The following is a 19183-nucleotide window of genomic DNA, read 5'->3' as shown; positions in this document are numbered from 1 at the left end:
CATTCTCCCATTTGTCTTAAGTTTTTGTTTTGTCTCACAGTTATCAGATTGAACGTTGATTCTATGGGTCAGAAAACTGCACAAGACTGATATTCTCATGACAAGCAAGATAAAAGGAAGGAAAATGTGAGAAACAGGTGTGCCCTCACTGTGCTGTCATTTGGTCCCATGTACAGCACAGTATGTACCCGTCAGTTCCATTCGCAATTGACAAGACTTAAAATATGAGGTCTTTTTATGCAGCCCCATATATGGTACTTGGTGAAAATATGACCAGCTCTCAGTGCTTAGTTATTCTGCAGCTCTCCTCTGCAAATGGGAGAGACATTGCAGTAATTATAACACTAAAGAAACATAAATCTGACGTAACATGGATATAAAATGAGGTTGCACACTCCTGGAGCCTTCAGTAAAATACACCTTCCAGTTCAAAATACAGCACACTTGTGGACGTAGATATATAAACATAAATCACTGAAAGAGACATTTGTATACGACAATGATTAAAGTTTGCAAAGCCTCTTGGCACCTTTAATTTCCCATTGCTTGTAACAACTACTGTATCTTCCACAATTATTGTGATATTAAATCTATAAAAAATTATTACTCCATTAGTAGGGTGTGCATAAATAACAATGGATCCATCTTAATCTAGACAGATACTAGTTTCCTCATCAGCAAGACCTCAAGATGTTCAACTGAATTCTTTAAATGCCTATTTTCAGAAAAAGAACAGATTCATAGAAAAGGAATGCTTCTAGTTGAGAGTTATGCCTTATTATATTTATCAAAATAAATTTGCTCAGGTAAATGACTGTGGAAAACTCACCTTCCAGAAATTATCTACTTTGCCATAAACGAGAGATTGATTTTGCCTTTTGATGTCATTAATGTGTTTAATGTCACTGGAATTCAAATGCTGCTCTACCACAAATCCAAGGAAGCTGTTATCTGGAGTGTGAGCTGGAAGAAATGGAGCATATTCAGAATCTCTTAAAGTATTAGTTAATGTTACAAAAGCATTCATGTTGTCAGGAAAATAGGCATAAGGAACATAGTATTCAATAAACCACTTCACATTTTCACTGAGAGATACATTTGCTTACCTTATTTTGGAGAATAGTTGTTAATAATCTTAAGTCCTTCTGCACATGTCTACTGAAGTAAGCAGCTATTTTCTGGCTCATTTCCAGCAATAAAAACTCTGCAGCTGGACCAAGGCCAATGATACTGACTTTTTTTGTGTGTGCTCAGCTTTCTTTTACAATTAGAGATAAGAGAATCAGAAGGAATCCAGCCTGACAATCCCAAAGATGTGACACCAGTAATTTGAAGAAACACTGGATTTAAGCTTGTTAACAAAGCAGTATGTTGCTCATTGAGATAAATTTTAGTAAATTACTTGGGCTCACCTCCTATATTGCAAGAGCCAACACTCATTCCATGCTAAGTATTAGCCTATAAAGTCACACCATGCAAATCGGAATACAAATTTCACTGCTTAATTCACTAAAATATATCTGTTATAAAACATTGAAAAGAGACAACTGAAATTATCAAAACTGTTGTGATAGTTGCAAAGGATATACAATTTACTCTTAATTTTCTATATTACTTTTAACCTTCATTGGTCTTTTTTCAGCAGTGACCTCCAGCAGAACAAGGCACTGTTCTCCTCCTATAAAGGCAAAGAACTGTAGGCTCACGACAACTAAGTTGGTGGTTCTTTTTTTTGTGGGTGGTGGTGGTGCTGGTGGTGTTTTTGATTGATTGTTGAAAAGGTGCTCAATTGCAGGGATGGACTACAGCGTCCAAAGCTTCTGTTAAGAATCCACCACTGCTGTGCAAAAACTACAGCAATATGTTGGTTTTTTGCACATATTTAAGAAGTGGTGCAGCCTCACACGCCTGCATAGAAGTGTAACTGCAATAAAACCTAGGATCTCTCTAAGTGTCACCTTTTTCTATTAATTCAAGTTGATAACTTCTAAGCACATTTTTGCACAGTTTAAAAATAAAAAGAAGAAAGGCAGCCCCCTAGGCACATGTGACATACACAATGTTAAACTCATAGTCAGAGTTCTGCAAAAAAATCCTACTGCCGTTAGAAAGTTTTATTTTTTGATTGCTGAAAATCAGCCCATGGGGTAACACAACAGAACAGAGAAACTATATGGAGTGTACAGTTCCCTCTGTTGTTATATTTAGTCCCTCAAATAACAATTACTCTTTTTCTACAAAAAATGCCTCGGCAACAGCTAGGTACTTGCTTAAGCCCAGAGACTTTTTAGCATTTAGCAAAGTAAATGGCATGTGGCAAATATGCCTGAAAAGGGGCTTTTTTCTGCCCTTTCATATTTTTGGATAAGAGACTGCATTCAAAGGAGAGGCAAGGCTGTACACACTCAAAAGAAAAACCTCTGTTGAAGTTAGCACTTAGAACTGGTGGAATTCAGTGCCTTAAGTATCACTGACAGGAAGCACTCAGATTTATTTTTAAGCAAGATCATGCAGTTTTAAATGTACTAATGGCATTACTTTGCATAAAAGAATTTAAATAAAAAAACATAGGAATGGGAAAAAAACCACCCTCATGCTTCTGGAAAGCTCAGTGAATAGTCAGGCATTTGGTAATACAACACGGGTCTGAATACAGCTTGCTTGTTGCTCAGTAATAATTTTCTGCCCTTATAATCAGAATTCTCAAAACATAATAGAGTCTGGGAATCTTGGGAAGGCATCCAGGCTTCCAATCTGGCATAAAATCTTTACTGATGCATAATATGTATTCACTTTCAATCATAACCCAATAAAGATGCTGCTATCTCTGCATCAGAGGACAAAATACAAAAATAAAATACTGCAAAACATGCTGACTCTTTGGCACCTAGTACCAAAAAAAGAAAAAAAAAAAAAAAAAAAGCAAATTCTTTGACCAATCTATAACACTGTAATCACTCATGCTTCAGAAAACATTTGCTTGCAATCTCTTTGCCTCTTTTTCTGCAAAGGAAAAATAGCACTTGTTCCAGTATTAAAACCCAGAAATGCTTACTTACTGAAATTTCAATACAGTCATACTCTTCTGAAAAACTGATTATGAAGTGATCTGTTGCAAGGAATAGAATGTAACAGTAGTTTGTGTTGCCATACATAACAGAGATCTTCCCCAGAGAGATGTACTTCTGCATTTCTTGCAGTGGGACTGAGGAAGTGCACACAGCTGCACCACAAGAATTCATGCAAATGCTTTCCTCAAGCACATTATCATCCTTGGTGCTATCTTGAGCAGGATCTCACAGTCAAATTTCCTAATAGTTGAAGTACTCGAATACAGCACATTAGAGCCTTTGGCTCCTTTTCTATGTATGATATAAACCAATAAATATTAGCAAATCATGTGGCTGTGGAACAAGTTCTGCTCATAAAAGTCCGGTCACTAACTCCGCAGCCACTCCCAAGCCACATTTCCCCACCACGCCTTTTGTTAGCTGGAACGCCTCTTCAAAGAATTTTACAAGACAACTGAATTCAAAAGCACGTCAGCTAGACAGCAGTGTGTGCACTTCTCCTATGAAGAGCAGAAAAGTTTGAAAGATGTGACTAAGAAGTCTAATTAGAAAGAACAGTACGTGCCCTGGCCATAGCCTCAGGGACCATCACCAAACATCGGAAGTCAGGCTGATCACTACCCAGGGCTCCTTTTTAGACTTGGGCTGAGAAGCTCCAGCAAATAACGGCGTGTACTTTCCTCTTTCCTAAGCTTCACATACCCTCAAGCTAGCTGGCAGCGGTGAATCTTTTTGCACCTTTCAGAGATAAACTTAAATTGCTACTACAAGCATGCAAAAGAACGATCTTTTGACTCTAGAACCTAGTACCATTAAGTCAAGTCTCATGCTAGAGTAGGTCAGGTATTCATTTAATCTGATAAAAATTTATATAGAATTCATAAGGAATAGCACTGCTCAATTGTTGTACTTCTGCCATTTTCTCCTCACAACTGCATCAACAGTACAGCTCATAACAATGCAAAAGTAATTCACTGAAGCTTGAAGGAAAAGCCAGCCACCACTTTCCACAAGTACCCTGAGAAGAGAGTTCCATATCTTTACTCATATTGATATATTTTTTCCTGTGTGTGAAAGTATGGTAGAAAATTTGCACTTATGATTCTGACCTTTTATCTGCATTGTATTAAACCACAGACTAGTCTTAAATAATTCAAACATCCATCTCGATGACAGCATTCCATTAAGCTCCAAATTCTTTACGAAGCCAGGGATACTTACGGAACATTGTATAGAACTGCTGGGGATTAAGGTTCCACTTTCCCCATGGTGTTTTGTGGCCTTTAGACTGAGCATAATGGGCATGGTTAAATTCTGGTTCAGTTCCAAAGGAATCCAGAACTCTTAGCATACACCTAAAACAAACAAACAAAAAATTCTGTAGGTACACGTGCATATATATATATATATATATAAATGTGTGTATATACACACAGTTATAATTAAGAGGTGTGTTGTTTGTATTTGCAACTGTGAATTATTTATAAACTGAATGTACATTTCAATTTCAAACATTTCTGGTACATTCACAAAGACATTACAATCAGCAAGTTCAAGGATATTTCAGACATTCAAATAACCCTGGAGCTTGTTTTGGGTTTTTTTTGTTCTTACAAAATGAAGTCACACTTGAACATCTAAGCAGAGCTTATGGGAATGTGACTATGGTCACCTACATTCCTAAGGCTCTGAAGCAGAATTTAGGCAGAAGAAGAGAGGATTCTTCATCTATTTTCTAATGCTCTAATGCACTAGTGCAAAACCAGTGCCAAGGGCTACATGCCAAGATTAGACTAGTACTTTGTCTTTAGACAATTGTATTTTGTCTCCAGATTCTGACTCCTGGATCAATTAAACCTACCAGGGAAGCACTGAAGACAGCATAATTTGCTGAAGATGTGCAGTCAGACAGGCCATTTGCTTATAAAACTTCTTGTCAGAGACTTTTGAAGAAATAATACAAAAGTCAGAAGTCTTCATCAACTAGTCTACAACTGAAAGAGATCTTGGCATCGGATTACTAGAAGTCTACATGAGAGATTTACACTCAGTTCTTTACTGACAGTCCTATTAATTCCTTGAACAAAAATTAATCCAATTACAAGTTGCTTTATTAAAAAAAAGAAAAAAAGAAAAAAAGAGTCCACAGGACACGAAAGGCAGAAAAAAGATTTCTCAATATGAAGAAAAGGGCGCACATTCTTCAGTTTCAAGAAGCTACAATTTGAAAATGCAGCCTGGTAAACCTTTGATATGGTTTGGACAGGAACTTTATTTGCAGCAGTTATACAGACCATTAGGTCTGCTGCAAATGAATTCCATTACACTGCTGACTCTTCCATTCTTCAGCTCTCCAGTAACAAAGTCTGTCAAAAAGATTTATACAGGCTGTGTAACATTATGTGCCACATTGCATTATGATATAAAGACATGAACACTCACCATGGCACACCGTGTCACTAGGCTTGTATACGGCACAAAACAGAGCTGTAAAAGTTACTAATAAAGGAGCTCCATTTCCAAGTCTTCAATATATGTCCTATATCTGTCCTAAGTCCATATAAAGTGAAAAAAAACCCAACATAACAGCAACTTTTACACTGCCATATGGAATGACACCGCTGTATACAAGAGTACAAATGGGGCCAATTCACTTTGTTTTTAAATCTTCATGGAGATCTTTCAAGCAAAAAGTCAAAATATACAACGATTCACAAAACAACAAAGCTGACAAATCAGTTTCTCTGCAGTGTTTTATGTCAACTATTCTCAATGAAAATATTTTACAACAGTAGCAATTATCTCTGCATTACACAAAATACTCCAGCAGGACCAAAAAAACTTCTGCACTGATGACTCATTGAGTAATAAAAGCCCTCTTATATCTTGGCAAGCCTTGAAACAGAATTCTTACCAAACGTACAGCAAATGGACAGGTACATGAGTGCAGAGAAATGAGAAAATGGGCGAGAGCTACTGAAAAACTGCAGCACTACTGGCGTTTGTCTAATCATACACGTAAGGAGCACTGCATTGCAAGCAATCATCTCAAAGTGCTTTGTTTCCTCCCTTTATCCTGTATTTGGATGTAAGATATATGAGTACTAATGCATAACATAAACAGGGATTCTGAAGAAGTACTATGAGAAATGCAATGCAACTGAAAATAACCTAAACAAGGAAGCAGAGAAAACAAAATCTGTGTTTACAGTGCTAGGGCATGAAGAAAATCAGAAAGACAAGAGAAAGATCACACCAGAAATGATTGGTGTCAGACTGATTAAGCTACTCAGTGGCACAATTGGTTGACTCACAGCAGATTAGAAACCAAACTGTCACGTATCTCCTCTTTAAAATACCAAGCTGAACCATTTTTCAGATTTCACAAAGATAATACTGGAAATACTGAGAACTGGTACATTATATCTGTATTTGCAACCCAATGAAGCTAGATAGTATCTAAAATCAAGTATGACATTTCTCTCACACCTAAAAACTGGAAAGCAAGGGGTACATCACTATCAGAGAACAGAGCATTGTCTTTTGACACACTGGTGTAACACCACTGAGTATTTTACAGTGAATGTGCCAGAAGGCACTCTTCTCATCGTCAGAAGACTTCTACAAACCACAGATGAGTTTTAAAGAGGATCGGTGGGTAGCAAATAGAAATATTAACGTCTTCTTTCTTCTGGCATTGATGTAAACACACAGAAGCAATCCAGGATTATCACCCTTTTTAAACTTAGCATAAACTGCTCCAGTGGAATTATTTACATACATTTGTGCACATTCTTCTTACACCTGAGGTTACATTTTTTCTCTCTTTGTGCCGCTTCTTTGTCTATGTGAGCAATACCGCCCCAGCAGTACCCATCACTGTCAGCAACCAAAGCTTCTGCCAGTATAAAGTGAAGGGCATGCATATGCCAGCGGCTACAGACAGACAGCAGACATTTTCCTGGGAGCAATCTGGTCAACACCCAACCAGTTCTGGTGTGGAAGCTCTGTAGGTGCACTGAGCTCTGGTACAGCAACGTGCCAGCACGATACATGGGCTCCAGAGTATATGGGCTCATGGCCAACCTGCACCAACCAGACCGAGAGCAGCTCATGTCTTGTGTGTCCACAGAGCCTGCTGTTGGCATATTATCTTTAAGGACACTCAGTAAATGATTTCAAAATGTAAAAACTTAGTCAAGAAACATTCCTCCTAAAACAGATGTATTCTAGAAAATATGTAAACAGCAGGAATGTTGCTCATTTTTCAGGATACTTGTCATGTTAATTTGCTTCAAGAATAAAGCCAGTTAGATTTTGGGCATATGGAGTGAGTCATAGCTAGAGAGGCTGAAGCAAAATGAAAAAAATATCAGACTCATCTGTGCTGTATGGAGGATGCAGGTGATAAGAAAAGCAATGAGTTGCATTCCTCGAACTATAATAAGATACTAATTTTTATGTTACTTCCTTGCACGTAAACTACATTTAAATATCCAGACATGAAAACTGAAAAACATAGCATGTCTAGGCATTCTTCTGCTTGAACATAATGTGCACTCAAAAAGTGAGATCTCTTGATATATTTGTGCTACTTACAGCAAAATTATACCACAGATAAAACACGTACTACCAACAGTTGCTGGTGCTACAGACCTCAAAAGCACAAAGCAGTATTTCAGCTGCTCAGAAACACCTCTCAGAGCAGGTCATTCTTTTGAGCTGGTAGTTCTAGGAACCTGATTTCAGATTGCCAAAACCTTCCTTGGGGCTCATGCTCTCACAAAGATTACATACAGTACTTTTATGAAAGGACTGCAGGCAGAGGTTTATTCTTCCACTCTATTCCAAACTAAGTGAATTACAAACATTAATTTATTTATAGTTGGCTCCAGTCTGCACGAAACAGACTGAGCTGACCAGCACATGTCTGCTGAAAAACTGTAGTGTAAAGCAAAACATTTCTTTCAAGACAAGGCAATCGTTTCTGCTGCCATTGCATACTAATGAGTGAGGAAGCAAAGTATGTAAAGAACAACAGCTTTAAGGCAGCTACATCTATGGTAATGTTTATTTTATTGGAGTGACTTAACACAAACATGTAAATGTGGTCTTTTATACCAGACTTACCCTGAAACTTGAAAAATTTTATTATTATTACAAACTTTATGGGATAACTCACGATACTAAAGAAAAAAAGGTTTGCAATAAGATCCTTAAACAGGAGATAGCTTGCTTGAAACTATGAATTAATTCATCTGCTCTAATCAATTCTGGTAGTCTCTGTTAGACTCTATACCCTGTCTTGTTCATTTAACTTGGAGAATAACACCAAGTAACAACAGACATCCCCAACAAATGCCATGAAAATCTGAATTATAAAGGAGTGACCCAAACATTCGAATTTATTTATTTAAAAAAAAAACAAAACACAAAAACAAACTGAAGGAAGTGCAGTATACAAGGTATTCTAGTGGCAAGAAGAGAAAGGGAGGAAATAATTTATTCTCCAGAACCATCGGGGAACAACCAGGAATAGGAAGTTTGCAAGAAATCAGGATGAGAAAGACTCTTAAGTATAACTGTATGAAAGAATGGTTATGGCATTTTTGGCAAAAAATCTCTCAAGAAGGATAAATATATGTGATCTGCTTTTCAGCATCAGTATAAACCAGATGAGGTCCTATTCAATCCTCTGATACCCAGTGCTGCAAAAGAGTTATTAAATTATCCATTTTTCTTCTTCAAAAGCATATCAAAAACTTGAATACTACCTAAGGTAGTATACAAGTTAATTTTAATTTACGTATAATACCTAAATTAAATTTAATTCTACTCTCCTTAAACAGAGAAGTCAGTCATTACTACATATTAGAAATCAATGAAAAACAGACTGATCACTTAAGATTTAATGATTCTTGAAACAAACAACAAAAGTTGAAGATCTAATGTGATCATCTCAATGTCATGGCATATCTTCATATCTTTGCTACAGAATATGCCATGTAGGAAATCTAGAAAAAGATAGGGAAGAAACATTTTCAATTTATACCCATGGTTTTATATCCTGACTATAATACTGTAATATTACTGTCTAGTGACAATTACAGCTGGCAGACAGACAACCAACTGTAGCTCAGTGGAAAATGAGATTAGCTTTATTAGTAGACTCCTGGAAACCAGAATATCCATTTACTCCTCTGCTTCAAAAAAGAGATTAGGAGTAAACTAATCTGCAGTGTTGATCACAGTACTCTCCTTTAAAATTATGCTGAAAAGATGCAAGGCTCTAGCAAATCCCAAGGCAGATGGAAAACAATTCTTCCTTCAGAGAACATCTTTCAATAGCATTTGCCAAGTGAGATTTACTGGACTTTATGGATCACAAACAGCTAATTCAATTAGGAATAGAAAATTCAAAGTCAGAAATTTAGAGTTTGTTTTATTTCATGCTGACTAATATCAGTGCAACACAAATGAAGCTTACTGATTTCAAGTTATTAACAGAAATAAATCTGGTTCTATAACTACAGACAATAAGAAGACCATTCAAAGCAACTTCTTCTGACCACCATCTTCCATTCCTCATGTTAATAGATTATGGAAGCAACAGTAAGCATGATTACTAGCAGGTTTTTTCTTTAGATCAATTCTGAAGACAATTCTCTCCTTTGCATTTTTAGGGATGAGACAGAAAATACTACACTGTCATTGAGCAATAAAATCTGAATAGATAAATCTGTATGGCTAGAAATACTGACAAGGAAAACATGCTTGGGTTACTCCAACTAAACTACAAAATTCAATAATCTTTCAGTCCTTATGAGACAAAAGTTGAGGGTGTTGGTATAAAGAAGAGAGGGTAAGAAAAGATGATTATTCCATGATATGATATAATTCACTGAGATGAAAATGTTTCAATCTACTACAAGTATTCCAGACTTACCTGGGAGAAGTGGTAAAGGGGATATGCAACAAAGAAGTAACAGTCTCTTTATTCCAAAGGGTGAAGGGCAACGGAGAACAACATTTTCACTTTTAAATAATTTCCAATGAATGTAAATCTATTCATTTCAGTATTTTGGTGTGTTATTCAATAGCAGTTCTTTAACAAACAAGTTAAGAGGCCAAATAACTATTATACTTACTGGTAATGCACCCACGACGGGCCAAGGGTTTTCTTAAACTGAGTGAGTCCCACTATATCAATGTAGATGAGTTCTACAACTTTATCTCCCTGGGTAGGGCAGCCAGATCTGTTACCTACAACCTTCTTCATAATTCTAAACAAATAAAGAAGGAACACAGAAAAGTATTACTTTCAGAACTACCTTGATTTCTTGCTATTTTATTATTTACACAAATAATTAATCTTTCCAAAAAAGCCAGTCTTTTCTTTTACAAATCAGCTGTGTAACAATATTCAAGTGCTTCAAATCCTCAGCATTCATTAAAGAGCTGTTTATACATCAGTAAGTTGCTAATTTTTACTAAAACACTCTGTACTTCAAAAAAAAAAAAAGTAATATCGTTAGAATGTTTAAAAATTGTGTGTTTTGAAAGTGATGGGAAATAATTTCAGACTACTGTTGACAGCTCTATGGTGTAAGAACTAAAAATGATGCTGTTATGTTTGTTATAAAAAATGAAAAGCTACAGAAAAGGTGTATGTTCTCAAGCTTAAAATAGATGTAATATGGTCTAATGCTGTCTGCCTAATGCACAGCAAAAGAAAGATGAGTGAAGCAGCACTTCGACCTAACATAAGCAATTACTACATTAAAAATACTTCAAAATATTAAAACCTTTTATTTTAAAAATCAGATACTGAGTGAATAATAGTATAAACTGAAGAAGAGGACACAGAATTAGAATAAAATTTCTTATTGCAGCTGGTTAAAGCACCTGGGATGTTAAAGAATAAGCTGCTTAGTTTGAATTTTACAACATTCATTTATGAAGTCTCGGGAGTCTGAAGCTACAATGAAAACACATTATCTTTTTCATAGCACATATATTTAGCTCATGAAAATAATCTTGTCTGTTTAGTGAATTATCACTTTCATTTCATCCTTCAAGAAATCATATGCTCCGCTAATAGAAGCTTCAAGAGTTTACAGTTTCCCTTTTTTTTCCCCTTTGTATTCACATTTCAAAATTGAAAGTAATCTCCTTACTCCTTGAGCTCTGCCAGTGAAGCTGAAATCCTGATATCATGGCCCAGTAAGTAGAGAGACGTAATTAAATCACTCCACTGGACTAATTCACCAAGCGGGCCACCACTAAACGCATTCTCAGCAATCTTGAATCCAGATTCTTTTGTCAAAAGCCCCAGATGAACAAGAATCTGGAAATAAAAGTTGTATGTTACTTATTGACATTAAACACGCGGGTAGCACGCTTCGCAGAATTTTCTTTCTCTTAAATTCCAACCACCTACAGACAGAAAAAAAACCACAAAGAAGCACGAAGCCCAAACAAAACCCAGCAATCAACAACAACAATCCAACACCTCCACCTGAATCAGAGACCTTGTAAATAACTTAATTCATAATTTATCTTCAGTAACTGTAAGAATGTTACTACATTACTTGCATTATTATATGCCATCAGATCAGTAACACACCCCAAATTTGGTATTATTCACAAAATGATCTGTATTCTGATATACTTAGATATACTTGCTTATGCAACAAAACAGTTTAGTTCAGGAAGGGTATGTTGCTGTGAACAAGCCATCAAAAACTAGGAAAGACTTCATAAGAGTGACACTGGAGGAGAGTGCTCTCTGCAGTTCCTTGACATTTGTGCTTAACTTTCTAACTGAGCTCAGCTCAGTTTCAAACACTTTAATACTTCACTATGTCTCCGGATTATTATTTGAGTGTTGGTACATATAGTGCCAAGCACAAAGCCCCCCAGACATCAAAACACTTCTCCTTCACTCTTTAAAATGTAACATTCATAAAAACATTTTGTTCTAAACCAGAACTGGACAAATTAAAATGAAATAATCGTGTTTTGCAGAGCAACCTTAAAGGGCTTTTAAAAGCATAGAATAAGCACTAGAACATCCCATCAAAGCTGCCTGAACAAGACAGCACTGTTTCTGTTTCTTTTTGAGTTACTGTATTCTCAGATGCTATATTTCTTTATAAAGCAGGCTGGATTGCTGCTTGAAAGCAAAGCGTTGCTCCTTGACAGAGGGTGAGCGACCTCAAGCACTGTGGTACGTGACAAACCTGAGAGCCACAGCATGGAGCCTATATCTCATGCAGGGACCATGAACCACAAGCAAGGAGCCAAGCTGTGGTCAGGTAAGCTTAAAATGTGGTAGGATCATGACTGCCACTCAGAGCTGGCTCCAGGAAGCACAAGGCGGGAAGGGAAACCATTGTGTTTACAACATTTGGCTTTATCTTAACAAGTTGAGGTAATGAGAAAATTAAAATAAAAAATGAAAACAAAATAGAAATTTTGATTTCAAGAGTATCACAGACTTTAAACTGGACTCACTACAGGTCAAAACAGATCCAATCACAAGTAGTGATCAATTTAAAGTCTCCTCCATCCCAAAACAAAGATGACATTTAAAATTTTGTACAACTGTTATTTTCCACAGCTATCTAGAACATTTCCATGTAATCAGTTTGTGTTAAATTCAGTTCCTCTTTGTAGAACCTTCCGTATAGTTTTCTCTTTAACTGAAGATTAAAGAGATTAGAAAATTTTTTCAAAGGCTAACTCATTAAACATTTATAAAACTATGTGTAAAGCCCCATTGTAAAAATAATTTAAAAGAATAAAATACCCTCTGAAAAAAGGCAAACATGAGCCATTCAGACGTATTTGATACTCCTACACCAAAGTTGCTTCTGGAAAAAGAAGCTTACAGAAGGCTAAATGATTGCAAATGTCAGGAGTAGAAAATGTTTTAACTTACCTTCTTTCGTTTTCTCTTCTCCAAATTTTGTTTTTCTGCAAGTGATTTAATTGCTTCAATCCAGGTATCAGCCATTCGTCGGATACGTAACATCATCCACCTGAATTCCTCATGCCTTGACATCATTTTGTAGAGAGGATCAAAGTTGATACGAATTTCAGCCTTCAATAAAAAAAATTAAAAAAACAGACAAAAAAGAAGTTATTCTCTAAACTGTGTACCTTCCAGAAGAGATGAAAATCCCCAAATGTGAATTCTGAGCTTTACTTACTTGTAAAAAAACAACATACCAACAATAGAAAAAAGATATACTAATTATGTTAAAGTATAGCTGAGATTTTACTTCAAATATTTAAGATATCTTTATTTAAATAGACATTTCTAAACCATATGCAATAGTTACTTTGATTAGTAGTACTTGGTTGCCCTAGAATATATTTGTGGCATTTCAGAGTGTATCTATTTCTGCAGTACAAGATCTGGCTTTGCTCTTGTGTTTGCAAAATGAGGTTAAAGCATCTTTAGAACAAAATATTAATTCAGAAAGTTGCATTGAGGATTCAGATATAGTATGGATCTTCAAAATGCAAAGAAGTCTCTGACAATATCATTAAAGCAGAAACTTTACTACACTAATACTTTAAACATTACTACAGTAATACTTTAAAAGGAAATATTAGCTTTAAAGCTAAATTGATCTAAAACCAATTGTTTTTTAGACCATAAGTGAGCCTACATCTACATTTTATAATCAATGTTCACATGCAGCTCAGCAATTATTTTAAAATACTTATGTGCTACGTAATTAGGTTACAAGAATTTTAAAACCTCAAGAACATATGAGGTTGTTTCTAAAGGAAAAAAATCATAAAGTTACAAAACTGAAATTGATACGAGGCTCTTCCATTATAGCATTGCTATATATAAAGTTCAGATTTATGGAACAACAAAAATGGACAGTTTCACATATGTGTAAAGGACCAATGGCAGGACGTGACAATATGGTCACTTAATACTGGTCAAGAGTCTACTGGAGTTGTGTCTTACTATCTGTGTACAGTGTTTCATAACCTAAAACATATAAATGTTTTTAGTGAAAATCTACCACCAAGACTGCAGTATGATTGAAGAAAATACATGATGAGCTACATATATACAGCCAAGGATTCTTCCCTTTGAGCTTTGAGGACCCAAGGAATAGCAATGGTAAATTCTAGTCTCATTAGTGTTCACGTGAAACAAGATTCCAGAATCTTTTGCAGGAACAACAATACTGAACTGCTTTTACGCTTTAATGTTTTTCTTACCACTGTCTTTTGATCAGTTTCTTCATTAGGATTTTTTGCTCTCCAAGGTAAACGAGGACACCAATTTTCAACCTGTAAAACAATCAAATGAAAATAAATCATTCTATTCTACTTTCAGTTTGTTCATCCAACTCGGACTGCATTTACATTACACTTTTCTGTGGTTTGAATAAGATATCAGCTGATCAGTAAGTCACTGCAAGGTAAAACTGCCTTTTGTAACCTGTCTTTTAAGATTGCTTTCTGCAATTCATCACTTTTAACCTTGCAACAAGCAAAAGCAGCACTTAGACATTAGTTCATAATAATGAATACATGAGAGAAAACTCAAGTCAGAGGTCAGCTGTTAAATGCTCTAAAGGTGATTTCTCTGAGCAGTCCCTAAATGCTTTCAAAAAGCACTAAGTTTTTAATGCTTCTAGAACTTCAAAACTACATATATTTTTGAACATTTTGCCATGTCCCTAGGATATGTTTATGAAAAAGATTGATAAAAAACAAGGAACACAAGGAAAAACAAGAAAACAAGAAAACTACAAGGTAGTTGCAAAATTCCTTGTATTCCTTTAATTCCTTGAATTAAAAAAAATCCTATTTGTTAAGTAATGTAATAATAACACAAGTATTAATAGCCATAATTCTGAGAGAAACATGTGATGCAAATGCAATACTTCTCCTGTCACCTTCTAGAAAAAAAAATCTGGTTAAATTCACAACTTGAAGAGAACCAGAAATCATGGGTTGCTCTTAAGGGTCCCTCCAGTCACAGATCTGTCAAAACACCATTTTAGCTTAATCATGCTGCAATAAACCTGAAGTATTAAAGATTAAGGGCTTAAGATTGTACCAAATGATTACCTAGAGGAGCAATTACATGAAAATAATAAATTAACAGGCATCATAACCTCATTAAAAAGAAGATACGCAGCAAGGTTAAGTTCCTTGGACAAGTTAAATAAAAGCTTTAATTTGAATGTTACAACTTAATCTACTCCATATATTCAATGCAACATCGAAAGCAATGACCTGATCAGCTTAGTGTGAAATACCTGATTACTCCTTGGTCTCCAGCTCTGCAAAGATTGTAGAAAGTGTAGCAATTAATAGTCCTAACGTAACTTGTAAATCACTGTAGAAAGGTGTTGCAAGCTCTAAATTAAAAATGCACAGTCCCAATCTCTCTCACTCTCTCCGTTCGAGTAATTTTGAATTTTTCCTATCATTAAAATTGACCTATAGGTCAAGATAGAACATTTCAAGTACTACTGTATATGCTCTTTTTCTGGCTCATGTATTTCACACCCCGCCACCACAGATCTAAAGGAACTGAAGATTTTTCCAAGCTGAGTATCTTGCTGACCAAGAAACAAACAGTACTTTTGTGCTTTTAGAAATATTCCATCATCTTTCTAATCCAAACTAAATTACAGTAATTCTGCTCACAGAAGCATTTCAGGAATAGATACAAAGTACACTGTTGGTCTAGCATTCATTTTTCCTTACGGATACTTTGAGAATTCCTTTTCTCATTTGAAAAAAGAAACAACAGCTTAACTCATCAGAAGGTTTTTAACACATTTTCTTCAAAGTCTGCTTGTTTTGTTATTTCAGGACTGATAAATGCGGTAGGAAGAATGCATAAGCATTCTCTTATAGAAAAAGGACTGTGTTTATTTTTGTAAGCCAGCAGCTCATAAACTTAGGGCTGTTGGATGTTAAGATACTCTTGGTCAGTAAAGATCAGGGGCATGCATGCATCCAGGAAGAATATATTATGATGACAAAACCAGCCAAAATGCTCTTCTGTTGCTCAGAACATGAGTTAATATTACAGATAATTAATGAGTGAACTGGAATTAATATGTCATGTTTCGAGGAGAAACTAAAAGGAAAATCAGAACATGATTAGAGTGATGGAAAGAAGTCATAAAACTCAAACACTCAATACTGAAGCTCACTGAACAGAAGTCACTTGTAGAACAGATGTTATCATTTCTTTGCCTCTCTTGCCTCGTGTGATACTTTCTAAATCAAACTGAACACTTCGGCATTTCCTGTCCAGAACATGCAATTTCTCATTTTTAATCCCATGATCTACTTCTAATTGCAGCTCTTGGCAGGAGCTACAGTTTCATGAGAACTTCATATGACCTAGAAAACAAGTGCCTTTTTTTTTTTCTTTAAATAAAGAACCAAGTATTGCCACTTCAATTAATGACTTCAGGGTTTTTCACACAGAACGCCACAAGGATTCCTATAACTAAACATGAAACTTAGAGTGGTGAAGTAATTTTCCTGGTTGCCTTGCATGACTACACACTGTCCATAAAAGTACTCATTTCTGAACAAGGCTCACAGATACTCTTCTCAGTTTCATGTGTTAACCACTGCCAAAAACGTCAACATTTTTGTAAACAAAGGTAAGCGCTACATTTAATGAAAAAATGCAAGAGGATGCTCATGAAACAATCTTTCTTCCAGCAAATACCAGTGAAAATTTAATGCTGTTTACTCCAGATTTATTGACATAAATATTGACACAAGTAGATCCTAGGCTTCATTATATTGAGTACTAACTTCTAACTACAGATGTGATAAAGAAAGGTGAGGAATGACTGACCAGTTCACATTGGCTTAAGGATCTCTTTGGCTTTCAATCTCCTTAGCCTTATGCAGTAAGTAATCACTGACAGCATTGCGTGCTCCTTGAAAAGATGTGATGCTTAGAAGTTGCTTCTCTCTCCCCTTGCTCCCACGATACTCATAGAAAGTTGCTCTGCTGGGATCTGCTGATCACCTTTCATTAAAACTACTAGGAACGTGGCTGGGATATAGTGGGAAGGTGAGGGGCTAAATTAAGGACTTGTGCTGCAAAACATTTTCTGGAAGCTGATACAGTGGGACATGAAAAGAAAAATACTGCCTTGATTAATTTCATATTGTATCACTAACTAACAACAAAACAAAGTGTGCAGGAAATGCAACAGCATTAAAGCTTATCTTGCCCTTGGCCAGGAATCTTTATGATTACATCACGTGCACAATGGAAAAAGTGCACGTGGATAATAACATACAAATACATACGTGTATGTTTATGATTATAAGTAGCAAGAAGTTACCGCGTATGCCTAAGGCTGAAGTATGAAATTAGAAATATGGTATTGTGCCATACTGTTACAGAAGTAATCCTTGTCATTAGATCGCTAAAGTGTATCTAGATGAAATCTCCATCAGAAGTGTACAAATACTACAGCTTTGTATTTGTTTGGGTACAGATAATCACGTAGCCAAAAGCCAGAAGTTTGAGCCAGATGAAGGAGGGCACCAGTATGTATTTAGACCTTGCTGTTCAACTCATTTACGTATTTTATTTGATCATTTAAGAAAATAAAATGCATAAACTAAGCTCTGAAGAAGGAACTAGGACATCCTCTCCCCCCTTTCCAGGATGAAGTTTCTCTCACAGGGTTAGCAGCAGTTCTTTTTCCGTGTTATTCTCTCCATAGCAACCAATTGCTACACTGCTACACACATGATTTGATAGGAAGGATGTGGTATCAGAGCACAGAACAGCAGTTAAAGAAGATTGTTGGGAAGCAGCAACTGAAGATTCAAAGACTGCCCTTTTTCAGATGAGTGACATGCAATTATTCAGATCAGACTATATTTATCTTTCTCCTGTCATATTTATGAGTAAGTACAGCTGTGCCTCCTGTAATTAGTGTTGAATTCACTGCCAATCAAATGCATTGCATAGTCTCTTGAGTATGACCTAAGGTTAAGTCCACCTGAGAAGACCAGCATTTCCTGCCTGTTTTGGCATCACAGCAGACACAGTGCTGCCTAGAATGCATGTAGATGGCTCCATAAAATTAGGTTGGATGGTACTTTAGAAGCCCAAAATTTAAGTGCAACACAATTACATAGATTGGTGAAGTGTACTGAACTGCTTAAACAACTAAAGTTTCTCTAGTCCCCCATCATAGACAATCCACTTTCACAGTGAATTTACTGTTATATAGCATGCGGATGAGTAAGTAAACACCAAGATCACTTCCCCAAACAAACCCAGGAAATCAGAAAAAACGTGTTTCACAAAGCCTTTACAGCTTATATCTGTCCCAATAATTTTTCCTTATTTCTAAGAAAAAATTTTCCTTTCTCCTGTCATGAAACAGGAGAGATCTCAGGACTGCAGTGCTCAGCTACATGACAGAGCAAGGAACTTGAATATACTTGTAATAATCTGGCAATTGTCTTTAGCATGGCCAGTCTGGGCACCTTCCACGTGGAATGAGTGCTCTGCCAGAAGCTCTCCCACAACTGCAGAAAGTTCTTTAAGTCTTCAAAGAGTAATAGAGTTTAACGAAGCAGAAGATGAAGGATAGTCTCTAGACACCTGGCATAATCTTCAGCCTGTGATCCTCTGCATGGCAGGTGCAGCCCATCTGCAAGGAAACCAAAACCAGTTTCTTTACGTTTGAGATGAGTGGTTATTACTCAGCGTCACTGAATCCGCGGTGAAGCACTGCTATGAAGTATCTCATGTCAATTCCAGGGCAGGAAATAAACAGTGCTGCAACAACCAGTGAAGGACAGTGCATCTTTAAATTTATTAGACAGCATGTTGAGAGCTCACTGTTCTCTTAGAAAAGCCATTTATGAATTTGAGGCAAAAGAACTGCTCCCATCAGGAAGCTGACTTTCTTCACACTTCCAGAAGCTGAAAAATCTCTGTTTTGCTAGCATTTGCTCAGTGCTAGGTAATCATTCTAAAGATGTGAAAAATAATCTGTGGTGTACAGGCTGACTGCTTGTTTGTTCAGTGAAACTGAGAAGTGAATACAGGTAACATCGGGTGT

At 36.2% G+C, this 19183-nt stretch overlaps 1 protein-coding gene across 3 annotated transcripts in view; it reads right to left on the bottom strand.

The window, feature by feature from the left end:
* MGAT5 (mannosyl (alpha-1,6-)-glycoprotein beta-1,6-N-acetyl-glucosaminyltransferase) overlaps positions 1 to 19183 on the bottom strand; it is a 102943-nt gene that overhangs the window by 32323 nt on the left and 51437 nt on the right. For all 3 annotated transcript variants that reach the window (XM_021397944.1, XM_021397945.1, XM_021397943.1), the window contains 6 exons: positions 14322 to 14393; positions 13015 to 13176; positions 11249 to 11418; positions 10220 to 10354; positions 4293 to 4426; positions 830 to 963 (listed from right to left, as the gene is read on the bottom strand). In XM_021397944.1, coding sequence (XP_021253619.1) covers positions 830 to 963; positions 4293 to 4426; positions 10220 to 10354; positions 11249 to 11418; positions 13015 to 13176; positions 14322 to 14393 — 807 coding nt within the window. The remainder of the gene's footprint in view (positions 1 to 829; positions 964 to 4292; positions 4427 to 10219; positions 10355 to 11248; positions 11419 to 13014; positions 13177 to 14321; positions 14394 to 19183) is intronic.

Source organism: Numida meleagris, chromosome 5, assembly GCF_002078875.1.
Source record: "Numida meleagris isolate 19003 breed g44 Domestic line chromosome 5, NumMel1.0, whole genome shotgun sequence".
Taxonomy (NCBI): domain Eukaryota; kingdom Metazoa; phylum Chordata; class Aves; order Galliformes; family Numididae; genus Numida; species Numida meleagris.
Note: the sequence above shows the minus strand (reverse complement) of the source record. Positions and strands in the feature narration are given on the sequence as shown.